The sequence below is a fragment of the Aythya marila genome (assembly GCF_965140915.1).
Source record: "Aythya marila genome assembly, chromosome: 1".
Classification (NCBI taxonomy): domain Eukaryota; kingdom Metazoa; phylum Chordata; class Aves; order Anseriformes; family Anatidae; genus Aythya; species Aythya marila.
The window spans coordinates 144,753,502-144,774,949 of NC_139042.1; the positions used below are offsets into that span (position 1 = coordinate 144,753,502).

Genomic DNA, 21,448 nt, shown 5'->3' on the forward strand with positions numbered 1-21,448 from the left:
GGATGAATGCCACTTCAGCCCACCCACATCATTAGCTAGCAGTGCATCACCAAGTAGTCTCTTCTCTCAAACCTGAAATTAAGGTAATACTTGTATCTACTGGTATGCCTATATTCTAGCTGTTTAAAATGTAAACATAGATTGAATAAAGAGCATTTCACTGTAGAGTACATATATAATGTATATGCATAGATATATATACACAACATTTGCACTATCTTGTATTACTTGAGGGACATAGAGATACTGTTAAATATTCATCCCTCTTTGTAGTGCATGGTCTTTTGACTCAATGAGCTCATCAGTGTTTATAGTGAAGACAGTAAATAAATCTTATGAACTAAAAAATTTTGATTCCAAAATTTTTTTTTAGTGTGCAAGTTCAGTTAATTAGTTCTGTTCTGTATGTATCTGTATCAGTCACTATTAATTTCTTGTAATGTATAGGTGGTTTGGAATCTTTCTTTATATGTACATCTTGATTGATGATGTTTAAATATTTTTCTGTATCCTTATGTTTACTAAGAACTTTTGCATTAATGACAAACTATAAAAAATCTAGATCTTTCAAGGTATTGGAGTGACCTGTGTGCCAATATCCTTTTTTCCCCTACATTGTAACAAAAGAATAAAATCCCTGAAAGCTGTCGCTCCCTCTTTGTTGTACTATATGTCAGTAGTAAAAATATAAATCTCCATGATATCCTTGCTGCAAGCAAAATGCTGTACAAGAGTAAGCTATACTAAACCTATTACTTATATTGAAAATAATCTGAAAGAGACGACCTGTGTTTTCTTGCTGTATGCCTCTAATGCTCTACATCTATTGTGGGTCCACCTGGATGGAAACCCCATCAGTGATCTAGACCCCTAGTATTCATAATGCAGTCTCTGCCAAAACCTTCACTTCTTTTTCAGCTGCAGAGTTGGTTGCCCATCCTTTTGGGAAGGGGTAGACTGCATTGGGAGCTTTGAGCCATTGACACACATACAAAATAAAACCACAGGAATATTTTGGGTGCCTGCAGTGTAATGTGTAGTTGCTGTCAGCCTAAGCAGTACTGTAAAGCAGGGTTGTTTAAAAAAAACCTAACTCACTAGTGTAAGCTGGTATGGGATGTGGGTGGAATTTTTGGCATTCAGTGCTGTGGCAACTACCAGTAAATCCTGCACTGCTGGTTTTCCTTGCACTGGCAGTGGAACTGCTCCCTGTGGGTTGGGATGGGACAGGAGACTCAGGACGTTCTCTACCACAGTGTAAGTACCACAGTGGGTTTCCTAGGCAGCTGCCTGATCTGTTGACCTGCTGGAGGAGCTTCAGGCGAGGGAAAAGGAAGGTGTTTTTGTAAAACTGATCTGGCGCTTTGTCAGAGGACTGCTGTGGACGGCTCAGAGAACTGTTTGTGTTGGATCTAGCACAGGTGTTTCTCAATCTTAGAAGCCTGTGACAGATCAGTGAGTTTGGAGAGGAATTTGAATGGAATGAAAGTGTATTATATGAATGTGTCTGCTAAATGCATTTTAAGATATTTTGTTTCCCTGGGTTCTTTGCCACTAATGGGTTAGCCACCTGTAATGGGCTAAAGCATGAGGGTGCTGAGGTGATATTTAGTGCAGCTCGAGCACCGCTGCTCCAGCTGTACCTCAGGTTGCCTCTGTGAAGCACCAGCTGAAGTTCTGCAGTTACAACAACTTACTTTCTTCCGAAGTTTAATTTCTAAAGAACAAGAATGAGTTTTGGTGGGACTTCTCCAAGCCACAGCAACCCAGCTGTCCTCTGGTTCCCATCCAGGCTTCTCAGAAGCTTTTCAGTAAAGCCTACGGAGAGAGGAAGGTCCCATGGCCTCGTTTCCCACCCATGTGCATGTCTGTTCTGCTTTCACTGGGATCTTAACTGGTAAATAAAGAGCACAGGGCAGAGCCCTGGGGTCAGCTGCTCCCCCAGAGCTGGTTTTAGTCCCGCGTTGCTCAGAACCCTGTCCAAAGAGCCGCCTGTGATCTCTCTTTGAGCCTTGCATGTCTCAGCTTTGTCTGGCTCGGCTGTCAGACGCTGAATGTGTCAAACTAGAAGGCTGCTGCTTTTCCATGGAAACGCTTTGTGCAATTGCAGAAATAATCAGGCACGTCTGCTGGTTGTTATGCCCTATTGTTGGACCCTTCCAGACACCAAATTGAATTGTCTTACCTTGATAAACTGAGTTTTCAGCAAAAATCCGGTGCTGCTTTTGTCATTCTTCTTGCTTTTTTTTTTTTTTTTTTTTTTTTTTTTTTTTTTTTGAATGCAGATGGATTGAAAAGTGTTTGTGTCAGTTTATTCTGTTGTTGCAATGTAAGCCCCTTGATGTTGGCTGTCCCTTTTCCCTCTGTTCATGCACATCTTGCAAAACCAGCTCCAGACCTCTTTCTTGCTTCTGGGTACCCCCAGTATGAGCTGTCTCATGCCTTCTGTGAGCTAGGCCTGAGTTGCTGTGTCCTCTTCAGGGAGGCTGTTCTATTGTATGTTCTTCTTAAAAACACTGATTGCAGTGCTTTGTACTGCTAATATTAAAAATAATCACTGTTTACAAAACCAAACTTATTAAAGTAACTGTAGCTGTTGCTTTGTGCTTAGCAATTTCCAAGAAGTTGTTCTAATCTCAGACCTTTGGGTTGGCAAGTGGATTTTTTTTGATTGATTTTTTTAATTATTTTTTTTTTAATTGGCATTCTATGCATCATATCTATAGATATGATTTGCTGTTGGTTTTGAAGAAAAAAGCCAACATCTTTCCCTACAGACATATTACTAACTTGAAGACACAACTGATACAGCTCAGTGGAAGAGGTGCCTTAAAGTATTCGGAAACTGAAGTACTTGCAGCTAATGGACTAACTGTTTCAGTGTATTGGGTTGGTGCTGCTCTTACGTGTTTGGAGACATAACAGTGGAAGTCATGACTTTCCTTCTTCCTTTAAAAAAAAAAATTTTAAAAATTCTAAGTTGAAAGCTGTGCTGTAGGACAGCTGTGAAGGAACGGTAACTTTCAGACTTGTATTACAAATGCTTGTGGGTCACTAAGATGGCCTAGTGTGAGCTCTGTCCTTGTTTCTTTGTTGTCCTTTAATGATAGCTGCCAAAAATAAACATCCACATAAACAGCTGTCCTAACCTTTGGAAGAATGATTTGCTGCAGCGACTGAATCACAGAATCACAGAATCACAGAATTTCTAGGTTGGAAGAGACCTCAAGATCATCGAGTCCAACTTCTGACCTAACGCTAACAGTCCCCACTAAACCATATCCCTAAGCTCTACATCTAAATGTCTTTTGAAGACTTCCAGGGACTTCCATGGAGACAGTCCATGTCATTGAACTGGTGAGAAGGAGTTAGCTTGTCTTCCTATTGTGAATCCTGCTTTTATTAGAAGCAACAGTTTGGAAGGGAAATGTTTATCACTTAAAACACTTAATCAAATAGTGGTCTTAACGACAACAACAAAAACAGTTGCTGCTGCTTCTCTCTTCTCTAACATGTGCAGCTCCAAGCCTGTTGAGCACGGTGTGGGAAAAGAGGAAACTCAGTAGTCTTGCTGCTTTTGTGACTTTGAGGAAGCATGTGCTGACTGGAAACCATAGGGTCCTGAAACACTTGAGAAGTAAGGGGAGAAAGCCCACCCAGATGTGAGGTCTGTATTTGCTTTATATCTGTAGAGGTGCTGTGGAGAAAGTACTTGTTGTCAGCAGAGTTAAATTCATTGCTTTTCTTCTGCAAAGTACAGTAGTTTACAATTTGGGAAGAGAACCAATTGAGATAGGACTGGAAGAGCATAAGTGTTGCACAAAGGGATCTTAAAGAACCAGCGTGGGAGCCTTACCCCTTCTATGCTGATCACCAAAAATGCTGAATGTTGGAAGTTTTTATATTGTAGATGAGTAAAAAGAAAACTGTGAATTTTGGCCCTTACAATTGCTTACACAAAAATTTTTTTTATACTCTTAAAAAGTTAGACATCCTATTTCCCTTAAAGTGAACTTCCTCAATACCAGATGCTGTCAAGTTAAAATAAATATATATATGTTATGTTGAAGCTATTACTCATAACGGTAATATACCAGACTTAGTGCTTACTATAGCACTTAGTTTTTTCACAAAAGATATTCCTCCTCTTTTGAAGCAAGTGTGAGAATTTAAAGTATCCTTATGCCTTTCAAAGTTATATGTTACATTCTGGTATGTTGGTTAATTTGTGTTTTTTTTTGTGTGTGTTTTTTTTTTTTTTTTTTTTCACCAGTGGTACAAATGTTCATGAGATGTACAGCTGTATCCCTCTGTTTAGAACTTTAATTATAAAAATAAGTTCACATTGAAGAGTTAAAAAGTATCTTTCTTTTCAGAAACAGGTGATCCTGTAACAGAACATGTCAATGGTCTATTGTAGTGTTTTATCTCGGGCACTAACTTACACTTGATACCACTGCCAGGGCTTATAGGGTGGTTTTAGTACAACTGTGAAAACAGGTATGAGAAATGGGCAAAAGTTCAAAACCATGCACATGTGAGACCTGTTGTTGGTTACCCAAATGCAGTGGTTGGATTTATAAATACAACTTTAGATCTTACACAGGAAATGAAGACTAACACCTGTTAACATTTTTCTCAGGTTAATAACACGCGTTGTTCTAAACTCATATGATTGATTTTGGATTGATAGGTTTTCAGCAGTCAAAAAAAAAACAAACAAAAACTATTTAAATAACATACAGTTCTAAAATCCAGTTTGAGTCTCAGTCAACTTCAGTAAAATACCAAAGTTTCCATCTATCAGATAGCATCTGGGACTGGAAAAAGCTGAAGCGTACATGGCATCATCATTATAAAAGACACTCGCTTTATGGTATTCCCTTCAATGAAATAAATTCAGGACACAGGATGTCAATATGTTGCTCATTTTTTGTTGACACCTTCTGACTAACCAATTTCTTACTAAACTCTGGCCCAAATGGGGCTAAAGAATAAAGGGAGATGGGTATGTTTGCTTTCCCTCCTCCATCTCTCCTCAAAAGCATTTTGAATGTGCTGTTTTCTTCTCTCTATTTCAAGCAGTTTAAATTTTTGTCAAATATATAGAGGATTATTTTTTAATGTTGTTGCATGTAATTTACATATTGCTTCTGCCAAGATTTGTAGTGCACCCTATTACCCCTTTTTGTGATCAGTATTGTGTGTAGCTTGTTAAAACTGGTTAAAATTAGACTTAATAATAATAATAATAATAAAAAGTTGGATATGGACTGCTGTTGCCCTTTATTCTGCTAGCAGTCCTCCTGTGGTGAGTACATCTAGTACTTGTATGAGTACAGCTTGAGGAATTATGTCAGTGTCTGGAATGGGTTTTCTGATGCCCAAGTTGTTTGCTGTATTTCAGTAACTACTTTTTTTTTTTTTTTTTTAAAGCAGTCAGAATTAACATAAATCTAAAAAAAAACAAAAAAACAAAACAGAACAACAAACAAACAAACAAAAAACTTTGCAGGAGGTCTCTCCTGAAGGAATTTTGAAGTCAGTGTGTTTGCCAAGAACTGAAATTGCTACATTTTTTGTTCCAGAAATGCATAAATACATAAAATAGACAAATAAAAAAAAATCCTTTTTTGAGCCATGTTCTTTACTTTTAAGAGAAAAAGCAAGGAATGTCATATGTTTCATAATGCTTAAACACTGAAAAGTTTATAATAAAAACATTAGCCAAATGTTAAAGAGGAAATTGGCTTCCTTCCTTACATTATTTTACCTTTGTTGGCAGTGAATGAGTAGGATTGGTGCTCATACTTGATCAAGACGTTTTTTGGTGATGTAAAAATGGCTTATTTAGGAGCAGAAAATGCGTTGAGAGGTTTTTCTTCCATCTTCGACAACGTGAGAGTAAATGAAAAGTGACATGCACAGCCTGGAGCACACACCGTGGTGCCAGGAGGAGGTGGGAGCAGCGGGTGGGAAGGAGCGGTGTGAGGCACAATGATCTGATAGCCCTGGGGTGGGAGCTGGCAGACCCGGGTTTTCTTCCTTGTCTGTCACCTGTGAGGGGTGTGAGTCCCTTCCCAAGGCTGGGTGCTGTTTGACTGCCAGGCTCCTCTCGGCTGTGGGGATGGCCTTACGGGTACGTATAGCACCTCACTGGTGGGGCTCTGGCCACGGTTGTTGGAGAGGCTTCCAGCGCTAGCTGTGTAATAATGGGGTCTCTTATCAGTGTAAGAAAAACTTAACTGCACTTGTGAAACAAAACTGCCTTCCTTACACAGTGAGGTAGAGGGAAACTGAAAGTTTAAGGGGGGAAGAAAATTGACCTCTGCTTGGAGTCACGGGAACAGATGAGCTTCTCTGTGATGGTGGGTTCTGGTGCAGAAGTTTGCATCCTTCTGTAGGAACCAGTGCTGCCTTGCAGGACCAGCTACAAGGTCAAAGGTGCCATTAAGGGAGAAAAGGAAACCATTTTCCCTTCCTCAAAAGAGTAACTTGCCAGACCTAAGTTAGCATGTAGGAACACAAAGTCCAAATTTGGTTCAGTTTTAAATAAAGTTACCCACAGACTTTTGACGCACTGTTAGTCATACGCCTTGCATGGCTTCGAGAGTGAGGGAGAGGAAAGTTGAATATCAGCACGTTCAGTCCATGGGTCCATGGGGTACTGCACTGTGTGCTTCTCACATCCAGGAGTAGGACCTTAAATATTTTGGGATGAGGTCCTGTACAATTCGTAGGCATGTAAAACTTATTTTCTTTTGTAGCTGTTCTCACTTCATGGACAGGATTGCTGCTGGTTGGTCTTGAAAACCCACTTCCTTCTCCTCCCCAGAGGAGGGGTGTGGGAATAGGGCTGCGTGCTGAGTTGGTGCACACAACTGCTGGAGTGCGTAGCGGCACAAGATCTGGTCCGGTGAGAGCTGTGGTTTCAGGTACAGCTTTGATGCTAAATAAATAAATAAAGCTTTTCCAGCCACACCCCCGCCGACAGCCTGGATGCAGAGAAACAGCGGCTTCTGCCTGCTGAATCAGCATCAACCTTGGCAGATGCAGGAGCAGATAAACCTCAGAAGCCGTGAGATCAAAAACAAGGAATTGGTCAATTCTTGGTGACTAAAACCCAAACTGGGAGTTTGTAGAATGCTCTGAGAGTGCTGTTGCGGGGTCCAGGAGGCTCCCACTCAGGGGAAATAAACCTTCTTTCAGAAAATAATCTTGTTAAGGGGAAAACAGCCCCCAGCTAATTTCTTTGAACCCTTCTGTGCGTTAAAAACACATGAAAATCCTTGCTATCCCCGCCTCCATTTTAGCCTGTGCTTTACGCCCCTTATTCCCTGGCGTGGCATGGGCCCAGGCAGCGTCAAGGTTAAACCTGGTGGAGAGCTTTGTTAAGGTGCTCGGTGCCTGCTCGCAAAGGCAGGGCACCTGCTAGGCATGCCCAGTGAGCGCTGCGAGCTGGCTCTCCCTTCCTGACGGGTCTGCGAGGCTGAAGCACAAAGAGCGCTTGTTGCCCGCTCCCCGGTAGTCTCCCAGTGCTCCCACTAGCTGGGAAGGACTGGTTACCATGGAGGCTGCCATCTGTTCACTCCCCGCTGGAATGTGATTATCCGTGCTGGGTTGGGAACCGGCACAAGCAGGGGAGCGTGTGCTGGCTGCAATTATCTGCAATGGAGTGTGGTAATGGAAGGCTTGAATGAGCGAGCTGGAGCAGCACATAAAAGGATTTTGCCCGAACTGTTAATGGTTTCTAGCCAAGAGGAGTAAATGCGGCTTTTTGTAAGGTCAGTGCTAAATTCATAACGCTTTCAGTTAATTTTTAATGGGGGCGATGTATTTATGATTTAGGGACGATAGTACCATGGTAATAGTGCTTATTGTTAAGAGTGCTATGGGGAGGGGAGAGTGGCTGTGTTTTAAAGATTTCTGTCTCTCTGTTTCAGTTTGAGCAGTTTAATTTGGGGTCATTAAAGTAGTAAGTCAGAACAATAACTGGCCAAACTGACACAAATGGAGCAATTCATATCTCTTGTCTTTATGAAATGCTGTTTGCTGCCAAATCCATTTGATTTACATGCCTCTTCACGTTGATTGCTTTTTGTCTGAGTGATTTTTATTTTCCTTTGGATGCGATAAGGGTTGTGTTTCTCATACTGGAATGATGGGTGAGAGATGGGGCTGAAGCAGAGCCAGTGGTACAATAGACCTTTGGGGTGTTTCGTGCAGTTTGCTCGGAGGAAGCAGTGTAAGGTAAGCTGAATGCAGTAGCAGGTTTTTCCCTCCTCGCTCCCACCCTTTGCCCCTGCTTCCAACTCGCAAACTGACCAAAAATTTTGGAGTCTTCCTCTCGTATAGCTTAATTGTACCGAGACTTTTCACAAGTTTTTCAGGCTGTTCTGCAAATATTTGGGCTGTTTTGGTGGGAGGATTTCATGGAAAGGAACACGAATTAGAAGTGTATGCTTTGTAAGGCTTTTGTGTCTCCTAAAAGACACGTTTGTTATGCTCTGGGAGAAGGTATATATATATTTTTTTCCCCCAAAATGCACAATGAATGTTTATGTGCAGTTCAAATTATAGTGTTAAACAAGGGGCACTGAAATTCATTTCGTAGAGCCCTATTGCACACCAAATAGATAAAATGTTACAGCAGCAGATATTTTTAGTCCTGTAGGGGCTTTCCCATCTCAAATAGAGCTCTTACGCTGCATCCCTCTTGGCAGGACTGCCATTTTTATTTGATACAGGGGAGGATACTGCTAGAGGCTTTTAATTAAAACTGTGTCTGCCCTAATTTTGACTTCTGCTTTTGTGCATTTAAAATGTCAGTGCATTGGCGTCTGGGAGAAAAGTTCCCAATACGGTTAATAAGTCACTATTGCAACATAGTTGACTATGGCAAATTTTTAACCTACAAGAGGCTTCGCAAGTCCTTGTGCCTAACAAAAGCTGAGGGGGGGGAGAGAGAAAGAGAGGGGCTGAGTTTTTTTTTTCTTTTTTTTTTTTTCTTTTTTTTTTTTTTTTTTTCCCCTTTTCTTTGAGTACTCAGCACTGCTGGCTGTATATGAGCTTTTCTCATGCCCGTGGGAGCCTGGTGTATGTGCCCAAAGTCCTTTCAGATGTTCCTTGTGCACGTTGGTGGAACTGGGTGAGTCTTCTCAATGCAGGCTGCCTCACCCTTGTGATTTAAAAGATTTCTTTTTAACGCCTTCCTTCTTCAGAATTTAAACATTCCGTTCCCATTGAAGCAGGTGATTTATGCCAAATGTGCTTTTAATGGGCTGCAGTGGACTTGTTCACACGTGCCGGTTGCACGTCTCTAATTGCGTTGTTAGAGAGAGTGCAGGGGGCAGATTGGCTTTTGTGCTTGGGAAGAGATCAGACTTTCACCCTTCAGAAGCTGGGCTAAAGCTTGCTGAGAGCCGTCAGGAGGGAAGGGCAACCACCCCAGGGCTAGTTATCCTGGAGCTGGTGTGGGATGTGTTTCTGTTCTCTGTTTGGTTTCTGGTAAGGTGGCTGTGGGTGGGAACAGAAAGCTATGATCATATTGACATAAAGGTAATGTCTTGTACACTCCTCCCAGAGGTGATTTCTCCTGATTGCTAGCTGGCGGTGTGCTGAGAAGCTTGCTTTTCCACTGCCTTTGCTAAACCTTACCCAAGAATAAACAGGGGGACTTTGCTCTTGGCATTCCCCAGCTCTGCTTCTTCTATTCTCTGACAAACATTGTGTGAAGGCCCAAATGGTCTTCAGCAAATGATTTTTTTTTTAATTTATTTCCTTTTCTGAATGGTTTATATGTAGCTGTTGAATATACATATTTTTTACTATTAAATTTTACTTTAGGTCACTGGGTCAGCTTTGTTTTGCAGATACAGGATTTAAAGGCTAGACACTCTTCTAATCCATTTGAGCATCTGGCATTTTATAGTGGACATCCCATTTCCATGTAGCAGAGGAACTGTTAAATGTCTGTTTGAAATTAATTATTTTTTAAAGTTTTTTTTTTTTTAATCTTTGGTGGATTATTACAATCAGCTCTGATGTTTATGCTTAATGCAAACAAATAAAGGTCAGTGTAATCTGCTACATGATCCCTTGAAGGAGATTTGTTCTCAAATACTGTCTTTGGGGGCCAGCAGAGGTGGTGATGGGTTGTACTCAGTAGTGGTATTATTTTAAGATGGTAAGCTCCATTTTGGTACATCATCTCACAAAAAAAGGCACTTTGAATGAATTCCCAACTATAAATAGTGTTTAGGAATACAACCTATTAAACATTGGATTTCACATGATTTTGTTTATGATAGATATACATATCAAACTTTCAGGGAGACTTGTCATTGAATGGTGAGAAATCCTGAGTCAATATATAGGAGGCTGGCTTGCATATAAACGATCACAATTGTTTTCTTCAAACAGACAAGTCTTTCTGCTTTGCCTTCGACGCATGACTGTGGAATGCTGTTTGACATGACTTGCTTTTATTTATACAGTCTTCAGGCTGCTACTTTGCAGAGCTCTTAAACATGCTCAGTGTTTGATTCACTTTTTTCCTGCCATTTACTGCTGTATGCTGAGTGTTAAAACGATAAAAAGCTGAGGGGCTGTACTTGTCTCCCTCACAGTACGTTGCTATTAAAGCCTGCAGTTCCCCTTGAAGAGCTCAGCGTTTTGGAAAGTCTGGGTGCCTGTTTACAAACTGTTCTCTTTGCAACTCCCATGGAATAATGGAGTCCTCGGGATACGGGATGTGGGAGGACAAACCTGCTGACACAGCACTGCTGCTCTTGGTCTGTTCGCAGGGCCTTGCATCTTTTATGCTTTGTATGGGTGAAGACAAAATGCAGGCATTAACGCTTTTTTGATGATACTAGAAGTTGTTGTGCCAGATTTTAGAAAACATGAAATTTGTTGAATCGGTTCTAAAGCAGATCTCCATACTAAACCGGTGCAGTGAGGCTCTTCTTTATGCACGGCTGGATGTGAGAGGCTGGCAAGGTGTGGAGTAATGATGCACCTGTGAATTGGAGCAGATTATTATTATTATTATTATTATTAGACCATTCTGGGGTCTTGCACTTAGTAAAGACGTACATTTGTCCTGTCCTTTGCAGTGTCTCACTGAAGACTCTGAAGGCTAGGAGCTGTTCTGCAAATGACTTCAGAAAACATTCCTTCCAGGTAATCGCTGCTCAGACTTAGCAGTTAGGAGGAGAAGAGGGTGGGGGTAAATGACCACAAACCAGCAAACAAATGTCTTGAAGGGGCATTTTTTCCCAAGGTGTTCAGCGCATCCAGTTGCTCTAAAGTACAAAAATATGACTTAGTCTGGTAGAAACATGAGAATTGCTTACTTTGTGATGAACATCTGAGCAGAGCAAATACTTGAGTGCATTTGGGAAAGTGGAGCTCAGAACTGGAAGTGATGTGGTGATGGTGGTCTATCCCTTAGTCACTGAGAGGGATGCTTTTGTGTGTGGGCTGTATGGTGTGAGCCTTCTCAGCTCATGACCTCTGCCTAAAGTCAGTATTGAGGTTTCAGAAGTCCTGAATTCCATTTTTTTTTCCATAGCTGGGGGACTTTGTTTTGCAGGCACTGAGTTAGTGCCATGGGCGGCACTGAGTGCTGTCGATCACAGCTGCTGTTGGAGTGGTGGAGGGAAGATTAGCTCCAGGGCTTGTGTTACCGCTTCAAGGAACAAGTTGATTCTGTACTGAGCTATTCCTGTAGGGCAGGACCTGAACTTCTCACTTGGAATTTTCCTGGCTCGTGTCTCTTCCTCTGTCCCGGCACTGCTTTTGTGCCGCCACGTTCCTGCCCCGCTTCCTATGTGGGTTAATGTTTTTGTCATCCTTTTCTTAAGGAGATCATTGATGCTAAAGGAAATGAGTGCAGGCATGAAGTGTGCTTTCTGCAATTCAGAATAGTTTATGAAGGCTTCCCATATCATGCTTGCAGTAGGTACACTGAGACTGAGATGTATCATTTAGAAGAAATATTTTGATGCCATTTTTACTTTATTATTTGCAGCATGGTTGAGTATTGTACAGCTGTTATTAATCTTGCCAAAATACATAAACTATGAACCCTTTTGATGAGTACCTTTTTCTTTTTCTTTCCTTTTTTTTTTTTTTTAAAAAAAAAAAAAAAAAAAAAAGATCCCATGCCACTTTTCTTTACAGCTTTAATAGTTCTCTGGCAGCTCTATGTGCCAAGTCAGCTTCCATGACTAATTTTGATGTTGATTCTCTTTAGTAGCTCTTGTTCATGCAATTGCTTGGAGCCTTATTTTGCTGTTATGTCTTGGACACCCACTGTAATGCAACTCACAATTTTTTTTGTCCTTTTGGCTTGTCAAGATTTCTGCGTGTGAGTCAGTTTTAACTGTGGAAGCTGCTAAAAGCAAACTCTTAAAGATAGCTGCTACAAGCCAAAATAAACTGGAAGGCTTACTGCTGGACTTAGAGCTTTATCTAAAACTCAAAATACAACACATCCCAGTATGATGTAATATTCAGAGGTAGCCATGTGAGCACTGTTTGCATGCAGTGAAGTCACCAGTGCTGCACAGCTCTGTTAGTTTTAAGTTATTTTTGGTACATATTATTTGGAAAAAACTCATCCAGGACACTGTAGACAAAACACCATTTTTTCCTCATTTTAGACATTTTTTCCTTATTTTACTATTTATTCTAAATGCTATGGCATTGCTGCTGGCATAAGAGGATGGTTGCTGCTTTCATTTCTAATTTTTTGGGGGGCAAGTGTGTCTATAAATTATAAGTATTATAAAATATGGTCTTTCTAAACAGTTTACTTAAATTTTCCAGACTTGTCTTGTTGTTGATGATGGTCTGGTATGACTGAGAATACTCCAAAATGTTTCTACTGTTGAAAATTTCTGAGAATTGTAAAATGTTCTTTTGCTTGCTGTTTAGTACAGGAATAAAACTTCAGTTGGTAGCTGAGTTTGTTTGTTTGTTTGTTTGTTTTTTGTGTGTGTGTACACGTGCATTCGGTGTAACATCCTCAGCGTATGTGAATGATCCACAGAGATAACAAGTGTGATACATACTATAATTTCACATTAGATGTTTTCAGGGTAAAACAATGCACAGGGCATAGTCATTATAGGAAGGAAAATCTGCTCAATCCAATGTCATCTACTTACAGTTCTTTGATGCTGTAGTCTATTGATCATGGTTTGATGTATGAAGATTTTCTTTGTAGGTCACTGAAACCGCTTTAATCCATGTTTATCTCAAAATTGGTTGGAATTTTAGAATCTCTTTCCATAAGAAAGGCAACGATGACATTGTACAGTGTATGTTTTATAACTGGCATCTTTCCTGACTCTAGTTTTTCTCGAGTTCATAGACAGCAGTAAAAGAACTGTGGGGAAAAGCTTATTGATTGCTTTTGTGTTAAAATAAATGATGAAAAGCTATTACCAGCTGGCTGATGAGGTCTGGGGTGTGGATAGTAATACTTTAAAGAAAATTATAGTTTCATTAGTGCTGATGTGGTCTCTGAAGTATGTGTTTAACTAGCTGCATAACTTTGCTATGGAAAATGAAGAGTCATGACTGTCGCTGATCTTACACCTTTATGGTACCAAAACTGAAATTCTGTCACTTGTCACCACTGTCTGTACCATTACCTCCTTTTCTGAAATAACTTGGTTTGGGGAATCCCTTATGATCATTTTGCTTTGGACACTTGAAGTAAGGCCAGATAAACTGGAAAAAAAAGCAGCAATATATATTTATGGCAGGAGCTAAATAGACTGTAAAGAAGGTCCCAATTTGCTGACTATCCTGTAGGTACTAGGCTAGGCTGGTCTAAATATGACAAAGTCAAGAGACTAAAGCTGTTTGTGTTCTGGAGAAATTACCCTAATACTTTTTAGAATGGGATGGGGATGATGGAGAAGGGTGAAAGGGAAAGGGCAACACTATTGTGCCATCCAGCTTCTCTTCTTCAGGAAGCATGAAGTCAGAGTTGAGGTAGAACAGGTTAAAAATGCCTGTACTGTTGCATATTCCGTTCAAGAAATACAAATGGGACTCAGGAAGAGACTAAATAAATTTGCGGTGAATATGCCTGTCAGCAGCTGTAAAACACAGTTGCACAAACACATCTGCTGACTCCTAGACATCTGATGCTGGAAGCCATGGGGACTGAGGGAAAAATCATTGTGTGCTAGCTGCCTTCTGATGTTGGTTACCCAAACATTTGCTACTGGTTCTTTTCAGACATGCAATATTTGACTGAGTGATTTCCTCTTATTATTTTTTTTCTTGCCATCATTTGTAGTTCATATGCCCCTATCTGCTCTGAAAATGTACTGATGTATTCCACTCTGATGTTTTTTGTGAACTTGTCATGCTGTTTTTCATTAACTCAAAGCAAGAATAATTAATACTTTTATACTTAGTATCTGACGCTGCCCAACCTTTTTTTTTTTAACATATTTATATGAAAGCTAAATCACTGTCACTGCATGCTGACCAGCTCCACTTGTGAGTCTTTCTACTGCCTGGATTCCTAACATGGCAGGATAATTTTTAAGCTGAGGATGCAGCCTTTCACTAACTGCTAAATTTAAAGAAAAGTCTGTGTGCTGCTCTTTCTGGTTTGAATTGTGTTTTGCTTTGTCTTTTTTTTTTTTTTTTTTTTTTTTTTGGGGGGGGTGAGGAGGGGGAGAGAATAGGGATGTTTTTTGGCGAATGTGTAATGTATGACCAAAAGCTAAATTAACTGGAAAATGAGAGTCTGTGTCCTTCAGCTGTTTTGCATAGTTGTTAAATGAGCAATAAAATAAAAAAAAATCTATGAAGGTGAAGAACGATGGGTGGCACAATGCTATTAGGGTAGGTTGCAAGCTTTTTCTCCTCTCCCCACTTCCCTTTTCCCCATCCGTCCTTAAAGAAGTGTGTGGGTTTCTGTGGTAGCAACTAGCATGTGGTTCCCACCTGGTGAGGCATGAGGGCTGCTCTGCTGGCCTTGCATCACCAGCCTTTGTTAGCTTGGTCCTCCTGCCTGGCTGCCAGCAGAGCATGGTGGCAACTGGGACTGTCCCCACGAGAGGTAGTGGGGCCACTGGGGAAGAGGCAGCAGCTGCGGTGCAGGCAGGGGCCTGGAGAATCTGCCTTCTCCAGGGGGAAGGCAAGAGGAGGAGAAAGCAGTGAAGACAATGTAAGGAAAGGGTGAGCTGGGGGGCTTTGCTTGGTGTTTATTTACTGTGTATTAGCATAACAGAAAGGATGGTGCTGTAAATAGTAATTTCCTTGTCCCTAAATTGTAACAGGAAGCTTTTCTCCCAATTTTGTAAAAAAAATAGTATGTAAAAAGAGTGAACTGTTAAGCCATTTCTTAAAACAGGAGAATCAAACCCAGTTGATAAACAAAGCCTTTGTCTACTCAGATTTAAAAACAAAACTTATTTAACAATTGCTGATTTTTGCAAGAAAGGATTACTTGGAAGGATGAACCACAAATTCCTGGATTTTTGGTAAATATGGGAATAGTATAAGTTACAGAAACGTAGCTTTATATGGTTAGTGTAAAACATAGAGTTGCCATAACAAATGCATCCCTTTTGTAAGCGCTAATAGAGTAAATGGAAGTGATGTGGCACTCATGTTCAGTATAATTCTTAGATTTTTGTAGAACTCCAACCATTTAATTATTTGTTTGGAGGGCTTTGTATTGCTTTTATGCTTGGACTAAATTACAGACACCAAGATTCTATCGTAACAAGTACTGTACAAATGTAGGACAAAAAAGCAGACTTTTCCGTTAAGAACTGATATTACAAGTCCTTTGGGCTTTTGTGCAGCCACTGGCTTTCCCTTTGGGGCACATTACAGCTGAGCTGGAGAGGGGGGGAAAAAAAAGATGGAAAAATACTGCTAGTTGTTTTCTAATTGTGGCACAATAACTGCTCATCATACCTGCCTTGGTATTGCTTGTGTTAAACCCAGGTCCTTGCATGTGAACCAGGAGAGCTGGAGGAGGGACTGGTGGAGTAGTTTTTGATGTTAGAACTGGGAGGGAGAGTCCGTTGAATAAACTTGTTTCTGTGTGGGCTGCAGATTCAGGATCTTTCAGAATACTTCTCACCTGGTGAGGCTAGTTACCCATCTCTTTAATGTACTATTGTTATTCTTCGTTATGGCAGTCCAAAATATCCATTTTTAAACTCCCTTCCCACCCAGCTCACTTCTTTGGACTTCTTGTCCCTTCTCTTCCTGGTGGTCACTTGTTTTTGTAGGTTACTTGCTGAATCTAGTTTGTTCCCCATCTTATTTTTCAATGGGGACATGCATGTATTGAGCTGTACCATTTTTTCTTCCTTCCTCACACACCTATGTGGTGAAGCTTAATGGATGAGGCTTAATGAGACCTCCAATAACTAGGTTTGCTTACTGTCCTCTCTCACCCTTTTTCCTTCTGTTGACACTGATGCTTATCTGACCCCACGGGCCATCTCAGCCTGCTAAGTTAACAGACCAATCCCAGAGAAAATGAGTATGTTTCTGGCAGATTAGTGAGCTGAACTGGCTTGCTTCACTGCCAGACAAGGCCCTGTAAGGATAGGAAGAGCAGCATTTTCCGTCATCAGCCACTGGCTTGATGTGACTGTACTCTTGGGCTGCATGCTGATCACCTCGCCTTGCTTCTCTTGAGGTTATTGGGCAATCATGCATGAATTTCACCCTTCGTGTATCCATTCAAGGGCCCTTGTCAACTCTTCACAGCTACTGCACTCGGTCATCATTAACCTTTGCAGTCCTGGGCAGCCCATTGCTGCCCCTGGGTAGGATGTCAGAGCTGAGTTGAGGGGACAGCCTGGCTTGGAGAAGGGTGGGTATGTTCCTGCCTGCTGTGCCGTGCCATGCCGTGGCTTCCACCACACACCCCTTGGAGCTGGTCAGGTTGTAGAAAACACCAGTTCAGTTTGCTAACCTGAAAGAAAATTCTTTGTTTTGCCTGTGGGGATTTTCCTGACGGGTTGCATTGCCTGATTGTGGGCTGGATGTTTTGATAAGGGATAAAATTGCCTATAGCTGCAAAGTGGTTCATGTACTAGAACCACTAAATTGAAATGCAGCTGTATCGTTAACCACATCCTTGTGGGCGTCATCTCCCTTCCTTGGCAGAGAGGGGAAACTGCTGAACATCCTTGTGGTGGTTTTCCTCATGTGCAGCTCCTGGTAGTTGGCAACAGAATAAAAGTCAAGCAGCCACATGGTGATCAAAGGCAGGAAGCCAACACCATGTCCCCCCCTACAGCCAAATGAAACAACAAAGCACAAGTGGCAGGACTGTGTTGGGCTCTTGCACATGGCTTATTTTAGGTTATCCCAAGAATCAAGAATTAAGAGCAGCATGTGCAAAGGCTGAAGGAGAGTGGGTTCTCTGGAGCAAGGGTGTGTGGTGCCTTGCTAGCTAATCCCATTACCCTAAGAACAGCTGGGAGCCAAGCAGTACGATGCAGACTTTTCTAGCAGGACCTTGGAAACTGCTTTGGCTTAGGGACAAAGCATGCCTTCAGTTTTGACTAGGAGCAAGTTACTGTCCTTTTGATGTACTCGGGTGGAAAGGAAAAGGGTGAGAGGTAAGTAACAATGTGAGACAGCTCTATCTACCTTACAGGAACCCCATGAAATGTGCCTGTTTGGTTGATGTGGTTTTAAGTTTCTTTTGGATTAACTGATACGTTTAAAGGTCTATCACAGGAAGAAGAAGAAGGAAAAGAAAAAAGGAGGGGGTGCTTTCAACAGAGCTCACTGATGTGTTGGAATTCAAACTGTTTGTGCCCTGTTCTGTGCTGGAAGGGATCTGAGGCTACTGATCCTTTAGGTGGAAGAAAAATCACTTTTTCTCCATGACTGGCTTGCAGAAACTGCATCCCAAATCCTGATGCAGTATTCTCAACAAAACTTTTCAAACACTCTGTGCCTGAAGTGAGCCTGCAGAGAGAAGGCAGCTGAAGGCAGAGAGGCTGAACGTAGGGCTGTGATTCACTGTCACATGAGCTGATTTGTTCTCGGGGGTGTGTGAAAGTGTGGAATGCTGTCCATGTCGCCCTTTAATACTTGGTTCAACTTTTCAGATTTCCTGAGTGCTCATGATAATGTGACTTCGTTCTCAACAGTAGCTTCATCAAATTAGGAATAGTCAAAAGAGGCAAATGATTTGAGTTCTCTTACCTGCAAGATGGGGAAAATGCTAAGAAAGCTTGTGAAGTTTAGTTTGCAGAGTGCTTGGAGGTGGAAATCAGAGTAAACCTCCTGTATTTATTATAAGTCATTTTAAAAGCTCTAGTACTGGCGTCATGAAGTCATATGATGAGCCAATACTTTTGAATTGAGATAACTCAGTTTTGTGAAGTTAAACTACTCTACTGTGCATGTCTGTGGACTAAAACCATACTGGTTTTAGTTTGAATAGCTATTTTATTCATATTAAATGATAGCAGCTACACAGTGGTATGATTTTAATTACCCACTAATGAGAACACTTTATTTAACTAGCTGTTCTCCATGCCCCTTTTTCTGTGTTTAGAAAAATTTAATAAAATTAAATTTATTATTCAGTTACTTTTTCTTTAAAGTTCAGGGACATGATCTAATGGCCAGTCAGATACAGCTGTGCCTCTTGTCAATGGGATTGCAACTAATATTTGATAATATGACATTTGGTTGTAGGTTGTACTTTGCACTGTTTCTGTTCTTACAGTAAGGAAAGCTGGGTATAAAACTCATGTGAAACCAGGGGAATAGATTAATGAGATGTCCCCATTGTATCTGTTTTAATCTCCCACAAATCCCCTTATCTGCTAGCTAATCAAACAGAGATAAAACAATTAATCTTCTCTTTTATTTTATTTTATTTTTTTTTAAGGGAGGATTTAAACATGTGTTTTGAAGTTAGACTTTGGAGACTTTATACCTGTTTTAATGTTGCTGTTCTGGAAATGAAATTTCACAATGTCCTTCAAGTTTGTGAATTTTTTTTATTATTATTTTTTCACTGAGCAAATCAGGATCTGAGGTTGCTCTCCATGAGCTATTGCAAGCAGTGGAGTCATCTGATGGGTAGAGGGTGGACCAGCCCTAGTCAGAGCTGGGATCTGGTGTGTGCTCTGTGCCTCCTGCTGGCACATCAGGGATGGAGGAGAGCAGAATCTGGGAGCTCAAATGGCCTCCCTCCCACTCGTCTCATGCTGCAGAGTCAGAAATAGCTGGGATATGTGCTTACCCGAAAAGGAAGACTTGGCAGCTTGTTTTAATTTTCCCTGTCATCGCCCCATGCTTTCCCTGGTCTGACCCCCCGTCTTCTCTTCCCTTATGGCAGGCAGTATCTCATATTTCTCTAACTGCTTACCTGAACCCATTGCTTTTTGTACTATTTTGCAGTTTTCTAACCTACTGTGTTGCTTGCATGAAAAAAAATTGAAATTTGAAAATTGAAAACTATTGCTGATCCCATCTGAATTTAAAATCTGCCATCTATGTGCATCATCAGTGTTTTCCCTGGGTTAGGAAGTGTGCATCAGGCTGAAGGAACATGGACCAAGTCTCACTGGCAGGTGGACAAAATAGTCTGGTGTGGAAAATGGTTTGTTTAAAATATGGGATACCCAAGAAACTGCATCTTCTTTGCAAAGCCTTTTCTGGAGAGAGACGGTGTTCTGTTGTAGGCTTGCTTCATCTGGAAGCCCCAAGTTAGGAGGCAGTCTTCAAATTCTGGGAGATGAGCTTCAGAACAGAAATGTAATGTGTTCATTGGAATTCTCAGTCTGGTCTCTTAGTCCAGCCTTTTATAAACTTAATCATTTACACAGTTACTTTTTGTTTTCATGGTGTATTGATGACCTGGGTGAATGAGATTTCTTTAAGGAGACTGGAATTACTGGCTAGGAGTATCAAAGATGGCAAATTGCCATTTTAGCAGTTCAAAAATAACATGCCAAAAACAACACACGAAAGTCTGGGTTAAAGTGCTAAAAATGGATTTTGTTCAGATCCAGGTGCGCTGAACTTGCATCTCCTCAGCTCAAGAAGAAAAATAAAACCAAAGTTTTGAAATAAATAGTTGCTCTTACAGGTTTTGGAAAAAAAAAAAAAAAAAAAAACACAACAGCAACAACAAAAAGTTTGACATCTGTACTAGAAAGGAAATAATTAACTGCCCTCGTCAAGAGAGCTGTCTCCTCAGTGAAAAAACAGATATTCATAACAACAGATTGTTTTGCAAGTGTATTCCCTGTAACCCTTGGTACTTGTCCTTCAGAGCAGCTCTGCAGCAGCATGCTTGTGCGTAGCCTTGAGTGTGAGGATTAGGAGTGGACCTTGGTGGAAGGGGCTGCAGGGAGATGTGGTTTGGAGCCCTGGCTGAAGATGACCTCAGCTGCAGTGAATGAAGAGCTGGCTGCTGTATCCGGACTCGTATTATCCAAATTGACAGGGCTGGATTTAAATCCTGGTTTCTTTCTCCTGCTGGTATAAATGCGTGCCAGCCAGGGACCACATGATCAGAGTGCTCACATGTGAGCAAAAAAAAATAAAAAATGCCACTTTCAGTAACTTCTCTTTTCTGTTGGTCCTTTCACTTTTTGAAAATTTGCATTTCACAATACAGAATTCACTGTAATCGCTTTCTGTTCTGCCCTTGGTCATGATAGCTAGTTTATGCCATTTAAAAATTGATTTTAAATAATTCCAGGGAGTCTTAATCTGTTCCAAATAAGCTAATATTTTCATGACAATTCCTTAGTGTAGACTTCTTTGTCCACTGCTCCAGTATTGTGTGCTGTGTTTATAAACTTATTCCTAGAATGAAGTATGCACATTATACAGGGAAAAAAATAATACTAGAAATGATCATTGTGTAGTATAAAGGGAGAGCGAAGTCCTGACCACAGAAATGCTCTAATTTGTCCTTTAACCTTGATAGTGCTTTATTTTCAAAGAGCAACGCAGTTTGTAGTGACAGAACTTTCATAGCAGCTGGGGCATTAGACAAAACAATTTATGGTCGTCCCTCCTCCTCTTCCTCCTCCCTTCTCCAGCACTGTGTAGTTACATAAGCTGATTTCTTTGTTTTTCCTCTTTAATAGTGAGCAGCAGCCTTCACTTCTTTCTCTAAGCTGACTGGCTTGCATGCTTACGTTTTTCCTCTTGAAACCGGCTGGCCAGGGGAGGAGCGCAGTATAATTGAAAGACCCAGCATGTAAACTGTCGGCATATACTGTACATCTGGCAAGAAGTCCTTTCTGGCAGCTTATAGGTCATGTAAATAGGATATATGTCAGCGTGCCACAGGGTTATTACCACTGTGAAAGCAATTCCTCGTGCAGTGGTACTGGAATATATTTAAAAAAAATAAAAATGTCTTCTGAACCAGGTAAGACTGAACGGGATGCTTCTGTTA

At 41.0% G+C, this 21,448-nt stretch overlaps 2 protein-coding genes across 12 annotated transcripts in view; both read left to right on the forward strand.

Moving 5' to 3' along the window:
* BICD1 (BICD cargo adaptor 1) overlaps nucleotides 1-21,448 on the forward strand; it is a 253,943-nt gene that overhangs the window by 217,312 nt on the left and 15,183 nt on the right. The window contains exon 8 of one of the 2 annotated variants that reach the window (XM_082751452.1): nucleotides 11,118-11,184. The exons of the other annotated variant lie outside the window; for it this stretch is intronic. Within the exon in view, the coding sequence (XP_082607578.1) occupies nucleotides 11,118-11,184 (67 nt within the window). The remainder of the gene's footprint in view (nucleotides 1-11,117; nucleotides 11,185-21,448) is intronic. 2 annotated transcript variants of the gene reach the window in all.
* FGD4 (FYVE, RhoGEF and PH domain containing 4) overlaps nucleotides 1-21,448 on the forward strand; it is a 114,057-nt gene that overhangs the window by 32,259 nt on the left and 60,350 nt on the right. Inside the window, exons 1-2 of one of the 10 annotated variants that reach the window (XM_082751467.1) lie at nucleotides 8,195-8,250; nucleotides 11,118-11,184. The exons of 5 other annotated variants lie outside the window; for them this stretch is intronic. Coding sequence is in view for 1 of the 5 variants with exons in the window: in XM_082751464.1 (XP_082607590.1) it covers nucleotides 21,406-21,421 (16 nt within the window). In the remaining 4 variants the exon portion in view is untranslated. Of the gene's footprint in view, nucleotides 1-65; nucleotides 84-7,503; nucleotides 7,785-8,194; nucleotides 8,251-11,117; nucleotides 11,185-21,263; nucleotides 21,422-21,448 lie in introns of those variants that run through there. 4 more of the 10 variants (XM_082751468.1, XM_082751461.1, XM_082751466.1 and 1 more) reach the window with 4 other exon arrangements.